Below are 19491 nucleotides of genomic sequence, written 5' to 3' on the forward strand. Positions count from 1 at the left end.
CATCAGTGTGGGTTGAATGCAAAACCTTTTGTGCTAATGGTCTTGAGCCCATAGTTTTTTTGGATTTCGAAGTTTTCAAGGAGAAAATTTTATATATTGGGGGTAATATGTGAAGGAAAGCCAGGAGTAGACAAATTTAATCAAGGAGGCTTATGCTTAAAAGTGAAGGAACTTGTGCCTCCGTTAAATTGCTATTCAACGACAAAGGGAGGTTTCTTTGTATAGAGAAGGGAAGCACAAGAGCTAAACACAACATTTTATGCATTCTTGAAAGTAGACATGAAAGGTTGATGATGGAGCAGAGCTAGGGTTCGAGCCAATCAAAGAAGCACACATTTGCAGAAGTCATTGGTGATATGTGAACAAGGGGAAAGATTGATTTGAAAAAGAATGATAGGGAATTCTGTGATTTCAGGAAAGGTTTTTAACCTCCTTATCCAGCTTAAATTTTAATATTGCTTCTAAATTTAATATTGGGTTTGGAAGACGGAAATTTGGGTTTGCAACAAGTGGGCCTCTTACAACTACTAAATGGGTAATTAAAGGAAATGGGGGTAGCGGGCCAAGCCTTGTCCAAAAAGGTGTTGGGTCTATACTAGAGGAGAAGAAAATAAATGCTTATACCTAGTCCCAAGAGAACACTAAAGAAAAAAGTGAGGAAGACAATGAGGGCAAAACTAAGGCAGTAACTAAAGAAGTAAGCTTAGAGGTAGGAGGGTTGAGTGAGCATGCTTAGATGATTTCAATCTCTATGGATAAGATTAAGCGACCTAAAGACACAATGACGGAATTTGGGGGGGAGAAAGGTGATTTAGCTAAAGGGGAGGTAGAGTTTTCAAATGATATACTTTTGCAGAGGGACAATTTAGAGGATCATATACAAAAATCAGTTCAGCAGTAATAGGGTAGTACCTTTTTCGAAACTGATCCAAGTTGCATTAAGGGTTCGTTTTTTGTTGAATATGAAGATACCCAAATAGATGATGATGTCGAGAGGGGTTCAAAAGCAGATGATGGTCTCAACAGCTTTTGTGATTCTAATTTTGGCTTATTAGTTGATTAGCTGAGAAGTGAGATAGAGATGGGAGGAGAAGACAATTGGGAAGAACTTGATGAGGATTTGTGTTTTAACAAAAGAACATAAGAGATATTACGGAGTAAGAAACAACTACTTACACCTCAACTTATATAGGACGAGTGGCCTTTATTATTCTTTGGTATTGGGCAAGGGTTAGAAGGTTTTGTTGAGCACAAGTTTGATCAAAGTAAAACTTTGATTGATGAGGGGCTTTTGCACCTTGCTTTGAGCCTATCCTTGAAAAGGTTGTCGTTGGTGTTAGTCCTTTAGGTGTTGAGAGAGGTAATGATGAGGAGACAGTGGATCCATTGAGCAATCTAAATTCTTTGGAACCTGGACAAGTTATTCTTCCTATTTCTGTTTAGTCCTTTTTTCTTGATGAGTCTTTGTGCGACAATAAGAGAACTAATGGGGGGAGTGACTTTGGTGTTGGCCAAGGGGCGAGCGAGAGGGACTACAAAGACCCAAACAAGCTCATATTTGATATGGGGTTAAAGTTAGTGAATCGTGTAGGTGTTGAGGTCAAAAACTTATAAGAGGGGAAAAAAAGGTGAAAAAAGAATTAAAAAGTTTGGTTTCTTGCATTAATTATGGTGGATGGAAAGGCACAGGGAAAGGGGCAAGCATGTTAGATTATGAAGATTATTAGTTGGAATGTTAGGGGTTTAGGGGATGCTAGGAAAAGGTGTTTGATTAGGGAGGTTTTACTTAGGAACTCTCCTGATATGTTTTAATTCAGGAGACTAAGCTCGAGTTGGTAAATGGGGGAGGTCATTAGCGGGATTTGGAAAGGAGGGTGTAAGGATTGGGTGTTTGTACCCTCTTGGGGTGCAATGGGCGACATTCTAGTGTTATGGGATGCACAGTCTATTACTAGAGTGGATGGTTTAGTGGGTATTTTCTCAGTTTCCTTCTTGAAATTAGAGATAAGGGTCAATGGTGGATTTCCTCTGTGTACGGTCCTTCTTGGCTCTTTTGGGATTCTTTTTTGGGATGAGCTTTATTTTGTTTCTAGTTTTTGCTCCACAAGGTGGATTGTGGGTGGTGATTTTAATGACATTCGGTTCCCTTAAGAAAATAAGGGTGTGGTAGGGTTAATGCATCTATGTAGAAAATTGATTTGGTTATTAGGGAGTGTGGGTCGAGGGATCTTCGTTTGGGTAACGCCAATTTTTCATGGTCAGGGCTAGGGAGGTGGCGCTAGTAGAATTGACAGGTCCTTATTTTCTAATGACGGGGAGGAGGAATCTCCTAATCTATCTTAACTAGTATTATCTAGACCCATGTCTAATCATTTTGCTATATTATTGGAATCTAGGAAAGTGCCTTAGGGTCCTACCCCTTTTAGGTTCAAGAATATGTGGTTAGACAATGGCTCTTTTCAATCCTTGGTTAGGGATTCATAGCGTGAGGACGTGGAAAGGGTTATGAAGAAGTTGAAGAGGTTGAAAGAAAAAACCGAAAATATGGAATAGGGAGGTGTTCGTAGATATTAGTGTTAAAAAGTCTACTATTCTAGGAAATTTGGAAGAGTTAGATCAAAAGGAAGGAGTTACCCTTTTGAGGGAAGAAGAGGCTAAAATGATTTCTCTGAAAAATGAACTGGAAGAGCTAATCTTTAAGGAAATGAGAAGCAGGAGGCAAAAGACGAAGTTTGAGTGGGTTAGAGATGGAGATCGTAATTCTAGGTTCTTTCATGGGATAGCTAATGGAAATATGATAAAGAATTTGATAAGGGAGATGGAGCTGGAAAGGGGGTTATTATCATAGACTATAATAGAATTGCTTTAGAGATCATGGATTTTTATTATAATTTGTATTCTGAGGAGGATGAGAGTAGACCAATGGTGGAAGGATTAGAGTGGGATCCTTTTTCCTGTTGATAAGATAACGTAGTTAGAGAGACCTTTTGAGGATATGGCAGGATAAAGCTCCTGGGTTGGATGGTTTTAATTTAGCTTTTTATCAAGATTGTTGGACGGCGGTGAAGAATGGCCGTATGAAGATTTTTAATGAATTTTATTGGAATAGGGTTTTTAGCAAGAGTATTAATTCTACTTTAATCGCTTTGGTGCCAAAGAAAAATAGGTCCATCAAGATTTTTGATTATAGTCTGATTAGCTTAGTTCTAGTGTTTATAAAATAATCACCAAAGTGCTAGCTAATATGTTATGTGTGGTGCTTGATGGGACTATTTCTAAGGCCCAGAGTGCATTTGTGGGGAAGACAGATTGCAGATGCAATTCTAATTGCAAATAAAACTATTGAGGATATTAGGAGGAAAAAGAAGGGGCTTGTTTTTAAGTTGGATTTTGTGAAAGCTTATGATAGAGTGAGTTGGAATTTTTTCAATAAGGTTTTAGTGAGGAAGGGGTAAAGATGGCGTAAATGGATGAAAGGTTGTATCTCTAATGTGAATTTTGTAGTGATGGTGAATGGTGAGCCTATATCTTGGTTTAGGGCCACGATGGGGATTAGACAAGGGATCCTCTTTCTCCATTTTTGTTTGTGTTAGTTGGCTGATGTTTTGAGTAGGTTGGTTAATAAGGCGGTGGATAGAGGTTTACTGAAAGGTCTTAAAGTGGGTAAGGAGGAGATTATGGTGCCACACCTTCAGCTTGCGGATGATACTATATTTTTCCTGGAGGACCATAAGTCTTGTCTTCAGGTCTGAATACAGTGGGGATTCTTCCAATTTTTGAAAGGGTATTAGGGTTGAAGATTAATATGGGAAAGAGTGGAATTGCAGTTATTAACGTGCCTGTTGGGAGTGTTAGGGAATTAGCCTTGGAAGTTGGGTGCGCTGAGTTGGGGTGGCCAATGTCCTATTTAGAGGTTCCTTTGGAGGGGAATCCTAGAGTAGCTAGTTTTTGGAATCTGGTGTTGGAGAGAGTGTCCAAGCTGTTAGACGGGTGGAAGGGAGCGCTTTTTTTTCTATGAGGGAGAATTACTCTAATTTAGGCTTGTCTTTCTAGTATTCCATTGTATTTTATGTCTATTTTTAAAATCCCAATAGGAGTCACTAGTGAGATTGAGAGAATTATGAGAGATTTTTTGTGGTCAAGGATATGGGGTTTTAAGGATCACTTAGTGAGTTGGGAAGTGGTGTGTAGGACTAAGGGAGATGGTGGTTTTGGCCTTGGAAATTTGGTGTCTAAGAACATGGCTCTCTTGGCTAAATGGCTTTGGCGGTTCCCATTAGAGGTTTCCTCCTTGTGGCATAAAGTTATCATAAGTAAATCTGGACTTGATGGGAATGGGTGGGAGACCAATTTAGGTTCTAGATGTTCTTCGGAAAGCCCATGAAAGCTATTTCCCAGATTTACCCTCTCTTTATTCCCCACAAAATTTGTGATGGGCAAGGGATGCAACATTCATTTTTGGAAAGATATATGGTTGGGGAATGTTGTTTTGGCCACCTCTTTTCCTTGCTTATTCCATTTGAGCTCAAGGCCAAATGATCCCATTTCTTATTTTATTGTAGATTTGGGCGGTCCTCTACCTTCTGGGGATTTTTGTTTTAGGAGAGCCTTGAATGACAGGGAAACTATTGAATTATCTTCTTTGTTGGTTATGTTGAACAATTGTAGAATGTCTTCCGAGGATGATAGTCAATCTAGGTTGTTGGGCTCCTTGGGTGTTTTTTTTTTTTTTGTGTAAATCTTTCTTTGATTTTTTGGTTGGTACCAATCATTCCTTTCCACTTACAAAGTAATCTGGAAGGTCAAAATCCTCCTTAAAATCGAAGCGTTTTTTTGATTGGTTGTGCTTAATAGAATACTAATGACTTGCTGGAGATGAGGAGACCTTTAAAGGCTCTCTCCCCTAATTTATGTATGCTTTTTTTTGATTGTTCATAATCTGTTTCTCATCTTTTCTTGCATTGCAATTTTGCATGAAGGTTTGTAATGAGTTATTTAATTATTTTGGAGAAAGCTGTGTTTGTCTGGAAACAGTGGAGCTCTTGGCAATATCTTTTGTGGGGTTTGGAAGGAGGAAGGAAGGTATTGCTTTATGGAATTGTTCTTTATTTGTAGTGCTATGGGGTTTGTGGAAGGAACGTAATTTACGTATTTTTTCAGGTGAGAAGATTCCATATTGATTGGTGTGGAAGAAAGTGCTTTTTATGGCTTCTTTGTGGTGTGTGGGCAATGGAAATTTTAAGATGATGTGTTTCACAGGTGTTCAGTGGGGTTGAGGCCCCTCCTAAGGGTGCACTGATTTGAGTTTGCTTTATTTTTTGTGCTTTTTTTGGTTTTGTTTTTCTGGGGATTCCCAGATTTTGTTAAGGAGATGTCTTTTCTCCTGATTGTATATTCTTTCTTTATACAATGAATTTCTTTTTTCTATCCAAAAAAAGAAAAAGAAAAAAATCCTTGCATGAATCTTTAGTTTCAATTAAAAAACAAAATTAATTCTATTTAGGTTTCAATTCTCATATTTTAATTTTGAGGAAATTTTATTTTGTCGTTAAAATTTCACTTAAATTTCAATATTTCAATGAATATCGGATGATTCATGGAAATTTTGATCGAAGTTTGGCAAAACTGAAATTGACTGCCATTTCGATTTTGAGAGCACTGGAAAGTGGAAATTTCAACAATTTCGCGGAAATTTAAGACCATGGATATAACTGAGTATTCTGCATGATGGTTTTGCGGGTGGTTTTCATTGACTTTCAATGGAGAGGCTGACTTGCTTCAGATGCAACATGGCATTGTTTTGAATAGCAGCCATTACCATCACGTAAAGGTGATTTTGGGGTTATTTCACTAACGCTGCTACAAGGTTAGGAATACAAATCATAACCATAATGGTCACTTTAGACCACTGTTTTGATATAGAATGCTGCTACAGTACTGCCATGGGAAAAAGAAAAATTGATTTATGTACTCTTTGTCTCTTTTTCTCTCATTTTTCATTTGGTAAATCAATCCTAAGCAACTACTCAAGGAGGAGATTGGAGAGGATTATAATGAGGATGATGATGATGATACGTAATTATTTATTCTTTGTAACATTCTCATGAGATGCACTAATTAACAATTTGATATGAACAATTGTTTTGATTAAAAATTATTTATTTCAATAATATTATTTATTTTAATATTTTTTCGTATTGTTATGCTTCAACTTTTTCCCCCTAGTTTTCTCTCGTTCAAGTTGTTAATTTGTTTTTTTTTTTGTGATATATATATATATATATATATATATATATATATTATATGATTATAATATTGGAATTTTGAAGCTTAGGTTATACAATATAATTCCTTTGCGAACTTTATTAACTTAACTGAAAAAACAGTGAAACTTACTTAAATTATTGTATGTTTTACGAGCTGAATAGATTAATAGAGTAGATTTACAAGCTAATGTATTTTGTTTCATTAATTTATTTATTGCACATAAAAGGTGAAAAAATTGTTTTATCTAGCATTTTAAAACCAATGTAGAAGTTATTCTTACTAATCAACGTCGGTAAGTTGGGGTAAAGAATTCAAAATAATTAAAAATCTTTTTAAGAAAGGTGAAGGGCTCAAAAGATGCAAATATACCAATCTAGATAAGGTATGGCTGCTTACCACTATGTCATGCCTGCTGCTCATGCTTTTGGGTTACTCCTGTTAGCATTTGGTCACACTACCTGGTACTGTTATCTTCTACTTGGCTTATTAGAGATGATGTTTGTGAGATTGCTCTAAATTATGTGTGGTACTTGTAGTCAAATTCCCAGAGTTCGAGTTCCTTTGAGTTGAGGATATGACGGAGGGCCTCCACTGTCACTTAAGGCTGCCCATTCATACACTTATTTCAGGCATTGGCTTAGGAAACTAGCAAATTTGTGTTAAGTTGGAAGACCATGTTTGTTTTGTCATTTCTAGTTATTAAGGCTCTTACAGTTTTGCGTAAATATGGGCTATACTTAATTGTAGGGTGTTCTTGTATGTTTGTTGTGGATCAGCTAGAGTGCAATTTAAATTCACTAGAAACTTCCATCTGTTTATCTTTAGCTCTATGTCAATTTCTTTCCTCCACTTTTTCCCATTCCCCCGTCCTCTATCACTGGGTCTTGATGTCTTGGTGCCTAACAATAATAATTTTTTGGGGAAGTGGTTATGATGTGTCCTCATGGCAGCTATTCTGCAATTTGAATTCACTAGAAACTTCCATCTGTATCTCTTTACCTCTATGTTAATTTCTTCCCCCCTCCACTTCTTCCCGTTCCCGTCTTACATCACTGGGTCTTGATTTCTTGGTGTCTAAGAACAATGATTTTTTGGGGAAGTGGTTATGATGTGTCCTCATGGCAGCTATTCTCTTTCATGTGAGATGATCAAGATTAAATTTTGTTTGCAGGAGAACGGGTTAACGTTGGTATGAGAGGAAGAAGGTGGATATACTTGAGAGTTTCTTCTTTGTGTAGATCTTAATGACAAGGAGGCTAGTAAACTCTATTTATTACTCAATTGTTGGACTCCTGTTCTTCTTCCAGAATGGGTTTTAGGATCTGGTCTTTGGATGGTTTTGGGGTGTTTTCTTGTAAATCTTTTTTTCCTCAACTGATTCATTCTTGTACACTGTTCTTTATTTGGAAACCTAAGGACCTGTTGTGATTAACAGTTTTCATTTTCTATTTTCAAATTTTTTAAAGAATTACAAATGTTGCTTTGTTTTCTAGTTTTTCAAAATATTTATAAGAAAGTTGGAAACATTTCCAACTTTCATCTACAAATGTCACAAAACTGAATGTGACTATTTTGTATGCTTTTAGAACATTAAAAAAAAAATGAAAAAAATGAAAACTGATCCACAACTAAATAGGCCCTAGCCTTTACGGAGATCTTTCTTGGGAACCTGAGTGATAGAAGTTGAGTTAATGCTGTTGTTAATCATCCCATTAACCAAAAAAAAAAAAAAAAAACTCCCAAAAGACCTTTAACAACTCAACTTTGACCACATTCCAACACTCCTGGAAAAAATCCTATTAAAATCATTCAAATGAAGGGCCTTAACTCCTCCAAATAAAGATTTCTAAAGAAACTAGTAATCTCCTTTGCAATCAAATGAGAACCCTCATACTTTCCTTCATTAGTTGCTAATGTCTTCGTCTTACCATTTGCAACTTTATGAAAGAAATGATAATTACAATCACCTTCCTAGCACTGAGATCTAACTTGTCTCCAGCTCCTCTTTTTCATAAATAGTAAAACATTGAGCCCCATTCTTAAATGTTACTCTCCTCAAGGCTGTCCCTAGGTAAACCAAAAAAAGTCCTCCAAACTATCTATACAGTACACACAATCTCATGCAAAATAGTTTCAGGTTTTTCATTTATTTGAAGTCATCCAACCCTCAAAAGAACAATCTTTCAAGTTCTCCTTGATCAGAGAATAAAAAGGATGATGGGATGCTGATGATATAACTAAATGTTTTCAAACAGAGGAGGTGTAAGGTGCCACTCTAAAAGAAAAGGGAAGTGATCAGGGGTCATCCTAGCAACTCAAGGGAAAGATTAGGAATTTTATCCTCCTAAGTCCTAATCCCCTTAAATAAGAAGCCTATTGAGATGGCTAGCCACAAAGTGGGCCATCCTTGATGAAGTGAGCAAAGCATTAGCAAGAGGACATCTTGCAATCCACAACCCTAATAGAATTGTGATTAGACATTGGTCTTGAAAGCAACTTAAGGGAAATATTAGGAATTTATCCTCCTAATCCCATTAAAGAAGAAGCCTATTGAGATGGCTTGTAGCAAAGTGGGCCATCCCTAATAAATTGAACAAAGCATTAGCGAGAGGACATCTTGCAATCCACAACCCTAATAGAATTGTGATCAGACATCGGTCTTGCTAGCAACTCAAGGGAAAGATTAGGAATTTCATCCTCCTAATTCCTTTAAAGAAGAAAGCTATCAGGATGGCTAGCCGCAAAGTGGGCCATCCTTGACCAAGTGAACAAAGCATTAGTGAGAGGACATCTTACAATCCCCTAACAGAATTGTCAAGAATCCTTCATGCTAGTTATAATCCTAGAATCACCTTCCTTTTGAATGAGAAACCTAACAAAATCTACCTAGGACCACGGTTGTTAAAATGGATCCTACATGGGATTGCGGGAAGGATTAGCAGGATTGGATTGAGGAACATAATTTTTTTTTTACAATATATAAAATTTTAAAAAATATATTTATATGTTAATTTTCATAAATTGAAATATTAAAAACCTAAATGATTATCTAGTGGAAGTGTTCAAAAGTAGGAAAAATAACTAGTTTATGTGGTAGAGCCCTCCAGCAACAATGAGATCACATGTTGCATTCCTAAATGAAACGAGCTTATAGCCTTAAGAAAAAAAGGGATACTAATTATGGAGAAAAAAGAAAAAGAATATTTTATAACACAAATAGTCAACAAACAACTATACAACATGAACATCTTATATATATATATATATATATATATATATATATATATATATACTAGCAACGTAGGCTACGTAGTATGCCATTGAGGAAGAATGAATTAGTTACTGCGAGGAGTAGTAGAAGGGGTAGGGGTAGACCTAAAAATAACTTGAAATGAGATGTAGTAAGGATTTACTAACCCTGAATTTGTCGAATGATATTGTTGATGATCGTATAAATTGGTGGAAAATGATTCATGTAGCCGACCCCACCTAGTGGGGCTTAAGGCTTTGTTGTTGTTGTTGTTTTATATATATATATATATATATGCACGTATATGAGTGTGTACACACATATATATATGTATGTATAAAAGAAAATAAATAAAAAATCCGACCCATCAAGCTAGCTCATTAGCATTTGTGTTTAACATTCACTATTCGGTTCTTGTGTTGCCGAGCTAATCATGGGTAATTCCATCAATTCCATTAGAATCATTGTTTCTATCATTATTATTATCATCAAATGCATAGGAGTATAAAATATCTGTTTATATCCTCATCCTAAACATTGATGTTTGAACGAATGTAAATCTAAAAAGAGATTTTTGAGTCCGTAAAATTTTGTTATTGGGATATGTATCAAATTGCTTCCAAAGTTCATTCATTAATCATTGTACAAGTTATATGAGATAAACATCAAGCCTATAGTACAAGTAATTTGGTAAAATATCTGAAAATAATTTATTTGTAGGATCTTATGATCCTATCACAATCCTTAACCATCCTACCAGTCTTACTTCAATCCTACCAATTTGCGAATCTATATAGGATCAGAATCCTTTTGGTGAAGTAGGATTGTACTATCATATGATCTGAATTGCGCAGTTATGCTTAGGAGATGAAAACCCAAAACAAGATACCACTCATTCGTAAGAAAAGACTTGAGACTAGGCCTAGATGGACCATAAACTGAAGAAAATCACTTCTAATCTCAACTCTGCTCTGGAAAAATTGAAATAGAGAAGGGCCGAAGACAATCAATTCTAGAAGCGCAATGGGTACCCAAATAATAGAAATATAGAGAGTACAGCTAGATGAGAGGAGATGCTGAGAATCCTTACAAGTCCCAAATACCTCGAACCATACCCTTATCCGCACACTCAAAGCTTAATCTGTTGCTACAAAACAGAAGATCTACCAATAACTGCCCGAACCATCCTCATCATTCTAACATCCCCCAAACCTTTTAGCACTCCAGTTGATGCTGGACACATTAGGGGAAGTTGTGCTTATGGGATTAAGATTGCTTAGGTTTAGAAGTCAACTATGGATGATTTTAATTGGGGTTTAATCACTATCATTCTAGGTATCTTGGGTAGGGGTTTAATGGTGGTAAGGGCAAAACATGTTCAAGGTACCTTACTATCCAGTCCGGTGACAGAACATTTCCTTTGTAAATTTTAGTTATATACATATGCACAAGTGTCAACAACATGATTGAGATACTACAAGGACTTGGAAGTGTTATTTTCATGACTTAGATAGCTCCTTTGCTGTTAAACAACGTTGGTAGTCAAGTCAAATGGATAGTAAAGATGTGTGAGAAACTGGTTGAAGCATTAAGAAGAAAATACAGACAGAATCATGTTCTCTTTTTCCTCCCATGCTTTTAAAGACTCCCGAATGTGTACGAGAATTCTTTCAAGCAGTCCTATACCGAATGTTACATTTGAGAGATTTGAGTTCATTGATTGCCTTCAAGCTGTCTATTGGTTCTGTCTGCAAACAAATTCATGAGATTGTATTTTTCCATGGAATATTCTGATTGTGAATATGAGGTTGCACTGTTGAACCAGTTGTTATCCTTAATAAAGCATTTTGTTCATGAGGGGAAAGCTCTTCTATGTACCTTATTTGTTTATGGGAAAAAAAAAATATTAACTTGCCAATTGGATTATCAAATTATGGCACGGTTGTTATGTTCATGGGATTTGACTCCTAGGAACATTATGTTGAAGAAACAACATTCTCATACTTGCTTTAACATGGGAATCTTATTTGATGAGAACTGAAGATTATTTATGAATGTGATATTTTTTCCGATAGTAATTTGAGAATGTGATATTCGCATCAAACATAGCTATGCTTTAAAAGTTGAAGGCATAGTGTGGAGCATTGTATCATATGGCAAGGCATAAGCCTCCAAGGGCACACGCCTTTTGTAAATTTATTTTTATATAAAAATATATAAATAAATTACACATATATTAAAAATATATGTAAAAAAGAGAGTGCGCATGAAGTTCCCAATTTGCCACATTTCTAGTAAAAGAAATATTATGGAAAATTCCTTGATTAGTGATTTGGAGATGATTATTGATAAAGGCATTTTTGGCATAGGTCAAGCTGTAGATGGAAGGAGAGAGAGCTCTAAGATTACTGCTTTCACGTCACACATCATGCTATAAGTAAACATTGGCTCCTTTTCCCACTTTGAAATCTCACAAATTGGGAAAAAAAATCATCCCATCCTTTCCTGATGAATTTCTGAACTCCCACTCCATATGGTCCCCTTCTATTGTGTGTTGTCCAACCATTACGCTCTAGCCCATATTTAGAAACAATAATATCCCACCAAAAGTGGTCTCCCTCCTTCATGAACCTCCATAACCACTTCTTGAGGAGGGCTTTATTGAAAGAGGGGATTTCAGCCCAAAACCTCCCGTACGTATGGGTTGTTTACCACTTCCCATCTAACAAGGTGATATTTAAACTCCTCCCCTAAGCTCCCCTAAGGAATTCTTCTCTGAATTCCCTCCAATCTTCTAGCAATTGCGGTAAGGGAAGGAGGGACATGAAATGGACAAGAAGATTATCAAAGTGCTCCTGATAAGGGTGAGTTTGCCTCTTTTTGAAAAGAAATTTCTTTTCCATCTTGCCAATCCGTTTGATGCCTTGCTAATATAAATTTTATTTACTAATAAAAAAAAAACATATATTGAAAATGTAAGAAAAGAAAATTGCATTAAAAAAGAAGAAGTTCAAATGTGGTATGTAAAACTACTTGGTTTGTTTGTCATATTAAGCATATTATGCATTTGCTTTTCAGGAGTTTGGTATAGTCTAATATTCCTCAAGTCATTTCAAATGCGCCTCAATTGTACCTTTTAAAACATTGAAACATGAGAATCCAATACCCATCCCCACCTTTTGGTAATCTTTGATTTTGATGGGCATCCAAATTTGTGGGACTAAAATGTCTCCAATATGTAGCCATTTGAGACCAAAATGAAAAAAAAAAATATTATGGCACACTATTATGATATTTATTGTTTAAAATAATGAATGATTGCAATATTGAATATAAGTAATGAAAATAGAAAATGCTAATGTTAGATTACCACTTTACCTTAAAGCTTAAGCTATTAGGTTGTGGGCCAACAATGTATACCAAGCTTTAACACTTCCCCACACCTGCAGCCCGACAGCACATGGAGAGATAAACACACAATAAATAACACCCACGATAGAGAACACAATAATATTTTTTTAAAACGGACACAATAAATGTGGGCTACAAGATGACCTGATAATTATACCAAGCTAGATTACCACTTTACCTAAAAGCTTTAGCTATTAGGTTGTGGGCCAACAATGTATATCAAGTTTTAACAGTTAATGTTATTTTGTTATGATAAAATGAAATAACAACAATAACAAAACCAAGCCGTAAGTCCCACTAAGTGGGGTCGGCTATGATATGAGAAAATGATTTATTACAGTATCATATGATGTTGTAGTATAATATTACAATATTTATCATATTTGTATACACATGTTCAGGGGTATTTTGGCAATTTTATTGAAATACTAGGCTGGATTTCTATGCTGACCAAAACATAGATTTGGCATCTTGTATAGATTTTTGGGTATCCCATAAACATAAAATGTGCAATGCGTAGTGCACTAGGTTCCCATGCCATTGGGGGCATGATGTTATGCAACTTTACCTCCATAGATGAGGAGACTTTATGTGCTTTGGACCTCTATCCTTCTGGTCTGTATGTAACTCTATTACCATTGAATCAGGGCTTGCACCCAATCCTATGACAAAACAAATAAAAATATTCCAGTGAGATAGCCATCCCATAGAATTCCCGAAAATTTCATTTAGGGGGGATTTAAGAATCTGTAAACAAAACCTCTTAAAGTGTAGGTTCTGCAAAGGAGCACTTATGGGGCAGGGACCTCCTCCTACAATTCAAATGTTGTCCTTTCGACTGTACATGCACCCCTATTTGTGGGAAAAGTTGTTGCCTGGCTCCCACACCATGAGGAAATATCTTTCCTCCACCCTGCCCCACAGCTCCCCATGTACCCTAATATTAACAACTTAATTTCTTCCTCTCTCTTTTTCTCCCATTATTATTATTTTGATAAATTTGGAAGCACCTGTTTTTTGGTTTATGGGGATGGCTTACAGAAATTTGAAAATTTTTAGATATCTCTACTGGTATTTTGTACACACATGCACTGATGCACACTCATATTATGACTGTTGCAACCCCTTCTTGGACCCTGAGTTTTGCTGCAAACCCAAAAGAAAAATCTGTGCAGTTTGGGGCTGAATTTTGCCATCTCTAGCTTCTATCAATGTTCTGATATTGAAGCTGTTGTTAGCTAACAAGAAATTTGGAATTTATGATGTTGAAGCTATTGATGCATGACTAAACTGTGGTGCTTGCTGCCCCTAGAACAATTTTTGCTTCTTCTTTAAGAAGGCTTGAATGGTGGTTATAGAAAATTGACACTGAAGATGACTGCAGTTGATCCTTTTAATTCCATTCATATAAAAACAATATGAATATGGACCATTTTGTTATCTTATTTTAGGTGGGATATATTGGACTTAAAAGTTTTCTATTCACGATAGAAATGCATGGTTTTTGTATCTTTGGATTGCATGATTTCATAACTGAAAATTAAGGTGGGAAAATGGAGGCACATTAAGACATGGAGATGTGTGAAGAGAAGAATTTGTATGTTTTTTTATAGCTTCTGTGGTCATTCCTGTCTGTGTGTGGTTTGTGATTGATGGAATCTACAACTCCTTCAAACTATTTTTATGCAATTGATATATTAGTCCATGAGAATCATCATCCTTTCTCCCTTTTTCCTTTTTCTGGGTGGTTGGGGTTTGGTTGGGGGGGGGGGGGGGGTGGGTGTTGAGGTGGAAGGATTTGTTTCTGTGATGTGGGGGCTGCAAATATGAGTTGGATATATCTAAATTTGCTTGCATGATTTATTTGCAGATAACTACATGGCTCTTTGGTTTGATATTCTGGAATAAGACCATCTTCTAGTAACAGAATTTTAACAAATAAATTTTCAGGTTTACTTTGGAAATGGCAAAAGGTTGCAGGGGACGACGCAGGATTGCTTCCAGACAGCACAGGCCAACCCCCTATCCCTTGTCATCTTGTGCTCAAGATGTTTTGGATGGTATTATTCCAATGAAACGCTCCAGAGCATTGGAGAAAGAAGATTGGGAAGATGCATTATGTTCGGTTTGCATGGAGTACCCTCATAATGCTGTTCTACTCCTTTGTTCATCTCATGACAAAGGTTGCCGCCCCTATATGTGTGGCACTAGTTGCCGTTATTCCAACTGCCTCGATCAGTACAAAAAGGCCTACACTAAAGTGACCGCAGACCATCATGGTCACCCCTTGTACAGCTTATCTGATCACACAGTTTCCAGTTGGCCAATTGAGACGGGTGAAGTAACAGAACTTGCGTGCCCCCTTTGCAGGGGTCAGGTGAAGGGATGGACGGTGGTGGAGCCTGCACGGGAGTATCTAAATGCCAAGAGGAGAAGCTGTATGCAGGATGACTGCTCCTTTGTTGGAACATACAAGGAGCTAAGGAAGCACGTAAAGGCAGAGCACCCATCTGCTCGGCCTCACAAAATTGATCCCATAGTTGAGCAGAAATGGAGAAATCTTGAGCATGAGCGAGAGCGGGATGATGTAATCAGCATGATAACATCATCAATGCCTGGTGCTATGGTTTTTGGAGATTATGTTATAGATGGTATTCATTATGGTTTTGATACCGACGAAGAAGAGGGCTTTGATGCAGATGCTGCAGACAGGAATGGGGGTTTGGAGATTGGATTTGACAGCAACTGGGTCAATGTTTTCCTCCTATTGCATGCATTTGGGCCAGTAGGGAATGTTGGCCTTAATAGGTGGCAGGGTGCTGTTAGAATTCGTCACACCTCTCCTGTTGGTGGCATTGATTCTTCTAGTCAAGACAATGACAATGGCAGTGATGAATATATATTTGGGGACAATGATGGTGTGGCATCACCATTGGCTCATGATGCTCATAATCATCGGCGGCGACTGCGATTGGATCAAGTGCCAAGGAGAAACAGGCTTAGAGACCCCAATAGGGGCCAATGATAGATTGGAATAGTATGGTTTGGGGATGGGGTTGAGGGAAGTGGAGTGGAAAGAAATTCTTAGGTCTTTAGATTTTAGGTTATAGAGCAATGGACATTTTAATTTTTTTTAATTTTTTATATTTATTTTCTTTTGAAACAAATTTTTTCCCCCTTAGGCCTTGGTGAATGGGGATTTGGGGGGTGGGATGGTGTTTGGTTTGCTGAATGATTAGTCTTCTTCAATGTGCTTGAAGTCGCTACACACTTCTTTTCGACAGTGTGATGGAATATAACTGGAAAAGAGGTGGTGGTACTACCCATCATCCCATTCGCATTCTGCTATTCGCCCAGGGTAAAGTAATGTGTTTAATATGATTAAGGATTTGGTATAATTGACTGTAATAATATAGTGGTTTTAATTTTTTGATTTTTATATATGCATATTAATATTTATATATATGTATTTAGTGCATAATACCCTGAATCGTGGAAGTCTTTGAGCTTTCATGCATTTAATTTATTAGGAATTTGTATATTGATATATAAATAAAATTGGTAGATATATGCTATATTTTCCTATTATTAGGATTCTTGCTTCTTGGTGCTGAAAATTCTATGAATTAGCTCCAACGGGAGAATATCTTCAATGTAAAATAGGAAAAAATATGTTTTAAGAAAAAAAATAGGGATCCGCATAGTTTTGAAAAGTAATTTTTAATCTTCAATTTATTTTTTATTTTTTTTAGAAAATGACAAGAATTAGCTAATTTTCATTTTATTTTATTTTTACAACATTTGTATAATATATATGAATAATAAAAAATTGATACTATTTGTTTGTAAAAGTAGTTTTATTTCTAAATAATTAAAAAAATATTATCTTGTTTTTAATTTTTTAAATTTATATAAAAAAAGTTGAAAAATATGTTTTCATTATTTTATTAAAATTTCTACCTCCTACTTTGCATATGAGAGCATGAAATTTAGATTTTGTATTTTAGTATGGATTATACATAAAGTTTCTTTTAAATCTACACAATACAAATTAAAGCTCTAAATTCATGATTTTAAATATTTATATAAAATTTAAAAATAAATTTTTTGTGAATCTAAAAATAAAAATAAAATTATTTTGCAAGTAAACTCTTTACTTTTTTTTACCTTTTTAATACGAATATTAAAAAAATAAAAAAGAGTTAAAGTTTTTATATGAGAAATTAAAAATTGGAAAACGATAAAACTAAATGGGTGTCGCATCTTTTCCGAGTAATATTTTTTCTCTGCAAATTTCTTTCCTTAGGCATATGTAGTAGAACTTGCAGAGCCACATTTCGTAATGTTGTCATGCATGCTTTGCATTGCATTAAAAACCACCAAAATCTTTGATGCCTGCTCTCAAGCTTCCTCCCTCGACTTTCATTCTGGCCCACATAGCTTCCATGATTGTATCCACGTACACAACCCCTTTAATTCTATATAGAGAGCTAGCGTCTATCTTTAAAAAACAAAAAAAAATATATATACACTGTTCAAATTTGCATGCGAGTATACTTAATTCTTATTCATATACCAATAAAAATGATATGAAAATACTATGGACAATTAATATTTTTTCTTCAAAAAATTAACAATTATTTGTTTCTATTCATGTCTTCATTGTATTGACAAAGACTATATTATAGACTCCCTTTTTAAAGGGATTATGTTGATTTCCCATATGTCTATATGAGCTTTGCTCATCTATTAGGCCTATGGGCATTGCCCATTTGTCAATATGGATTTTACTCATCTATTAGGCATATAAGCATTGCCCATTTGTCAATACGAGTCTGCTCATCTATCAGGCCTACAGACATCTATCACTATGAGCTCAACTTATCAATTAGGCCTATAGGCATCAATAAATATGAGCTCTCCTCATCTGTTAAGCCTATGGGCATCACCCATCTATCAATATGAGCTTTGCTGATATGTTAGGCCTATAATCATCACCCATCCATCAATATGAGTTCTGCTCATCTATCAAGCCTATGAGCATTGCCTATTAGTTAATATGAGTTCTGCTCATCTGCCAAGCCCTCTAGGCATTACTCGTTTGTCAATATGTGCATTGCTTTACTCTTTGCCCTCTAGGCATTACCCGTTTGTCAATATGTGCATTGCTTTACTCTTTCTGGTTGCCATCATCCCATCTAGGTTGATATATTTTTTGTGCTCTAGCCATCAATTCTCCCATGTCAAGTAGGGGATTCTTCCCTCGTGACATAAGGAATTCTCTTGGACGAAGTGCTATTGTTAATGTTGTCATAGCTAATCCATGTTCTAAATTCCTTACCTTTAGGGTTGCATTGGTAAATTGATTTATAAACTCCTTCAATGACTCCTTTTCGCCTTGAACCGAACTCATAAAATGAGCACATGTCTTTTGATTGTTGATAAAATGTTTAGAGAAGAGTTGTTCGTTATCTAAATAAGCTCTGATCGACCACGATTTTAGTGCTTGATATTGAGATCTTAAATGTACTTTCAATATTGCAGCAAATGCTTGACAATTGATGACATTTTGCGCACTTTGAAGCTACATCAACATATTTAAAGTATCTACTAGGTCCGAAGTTCCATTATATTTATCAAAACTTGGCATTTTAAATTTTGTAGGTAATGACATCTCCATCACCTCTTGGGTAAAAAGAGCATCTGAGAGCTTAAAATATTGCTCTCATGGGATAGACCACTTATGAACCTGCTACATAAATTTTTCTAGCTTATCAATCTTCTTAAATTTCTCCTTGAACACCAAGGAACAATGCTCATCAATATCTATTCTATTAGCACCCTTAATGTTAGCTTTATCGTGAACCCAAGAGGGGGGGGGGGGGGTTGAATTGGTACTTTTAAAATTTATGTCCTAGGTGAGTATCCTAACAGTAGTATATTCACAACCCCATGGTCAATCTAGTGCAAGTAATGTAAATCAATTATAATATATACCAAAAATTAAATAGAGTCATTTAATTAACTACACATGCACCAAAAAGCAGTAAAGGAAAGTGACACGCATAAATGTTATCGAGGTTTGGCAAATTGCCTATGTCCTCGCCTTGGCTAACAAGCACAAGGATTACCACTATACTTGCTCACTTAAATGGGTGGAGTGACACTTAAACAAATCAGGTCAATTAGCACAGGGTTGACCTTAACTTTTACAGCCAATCCTTACTAGACTGGATTACCGCCCCCTCAGGCCACGCCTGTAAACACTCAGTAATTTCACAACAATGAAATTAGTACGGTGATTATGCTTTCATGTAAAGCAGATATGCACCCAATACGTGCAATAACATACACCACCAAATGATATAATGAAGTAAGCTCAATGTGGTCTAAGATATCTACTCTCAAATATATTTGCAATCGTTGTAATCAATGCGTGAGAGTGCAAATAATACTATCTTTGTATCACACAATATTTTCAATCACAATACTCAAATAAAAATGATAGCAATACTTCAGATATCTTAAATAATATTTCTCAATATATAAGCCTCAAGAGAAGT

General features: G+C 35.9%; 1 protein-coding gene across 4 annotated transcripts in view; it reads left to right on the plus strand.

Annotated features, from left to right (window-relative positions):
• LOC131164592 (uncharacterized) overlaps positions 1 to 16365 on the plus strand; it is a 37491-nt gene extending 21126 nt beyond the window's left edge. For all 4 annotated transcript variants that reach the window (XM_058121889.1, XM_058121888.1, XM_058121891.1 and 1 more), the window contains one exon: positions 14879 to 16365. In XM_058121889.1, the coding sequence (XP_057977872.1) occupies positions 14879 to 15953 (1075 nt within the window). In that variant the 3' untranslated portion in view covers positions 15954 to 16365. The remainder of the gene's footprint in view (positions 1 to 14878) is intronic.
• Positions 16366 to 19491: the final 3126 nt, after the last annotated feature.

Source organism: Malania oleifera, chromosome 9 (genome assembly GCF_029873635.1).
Source record: "Malania oleifera isolate guangnan ecotype guangnan chromosome 9, ASM2987363v1, whole genome shotgun sequence".
NCBI lineage: Eukaryota > Viridiplantae > Streptophyta > Magnoliopsida > Santalales > Ximeniaceae > Malania > Malania oleifera.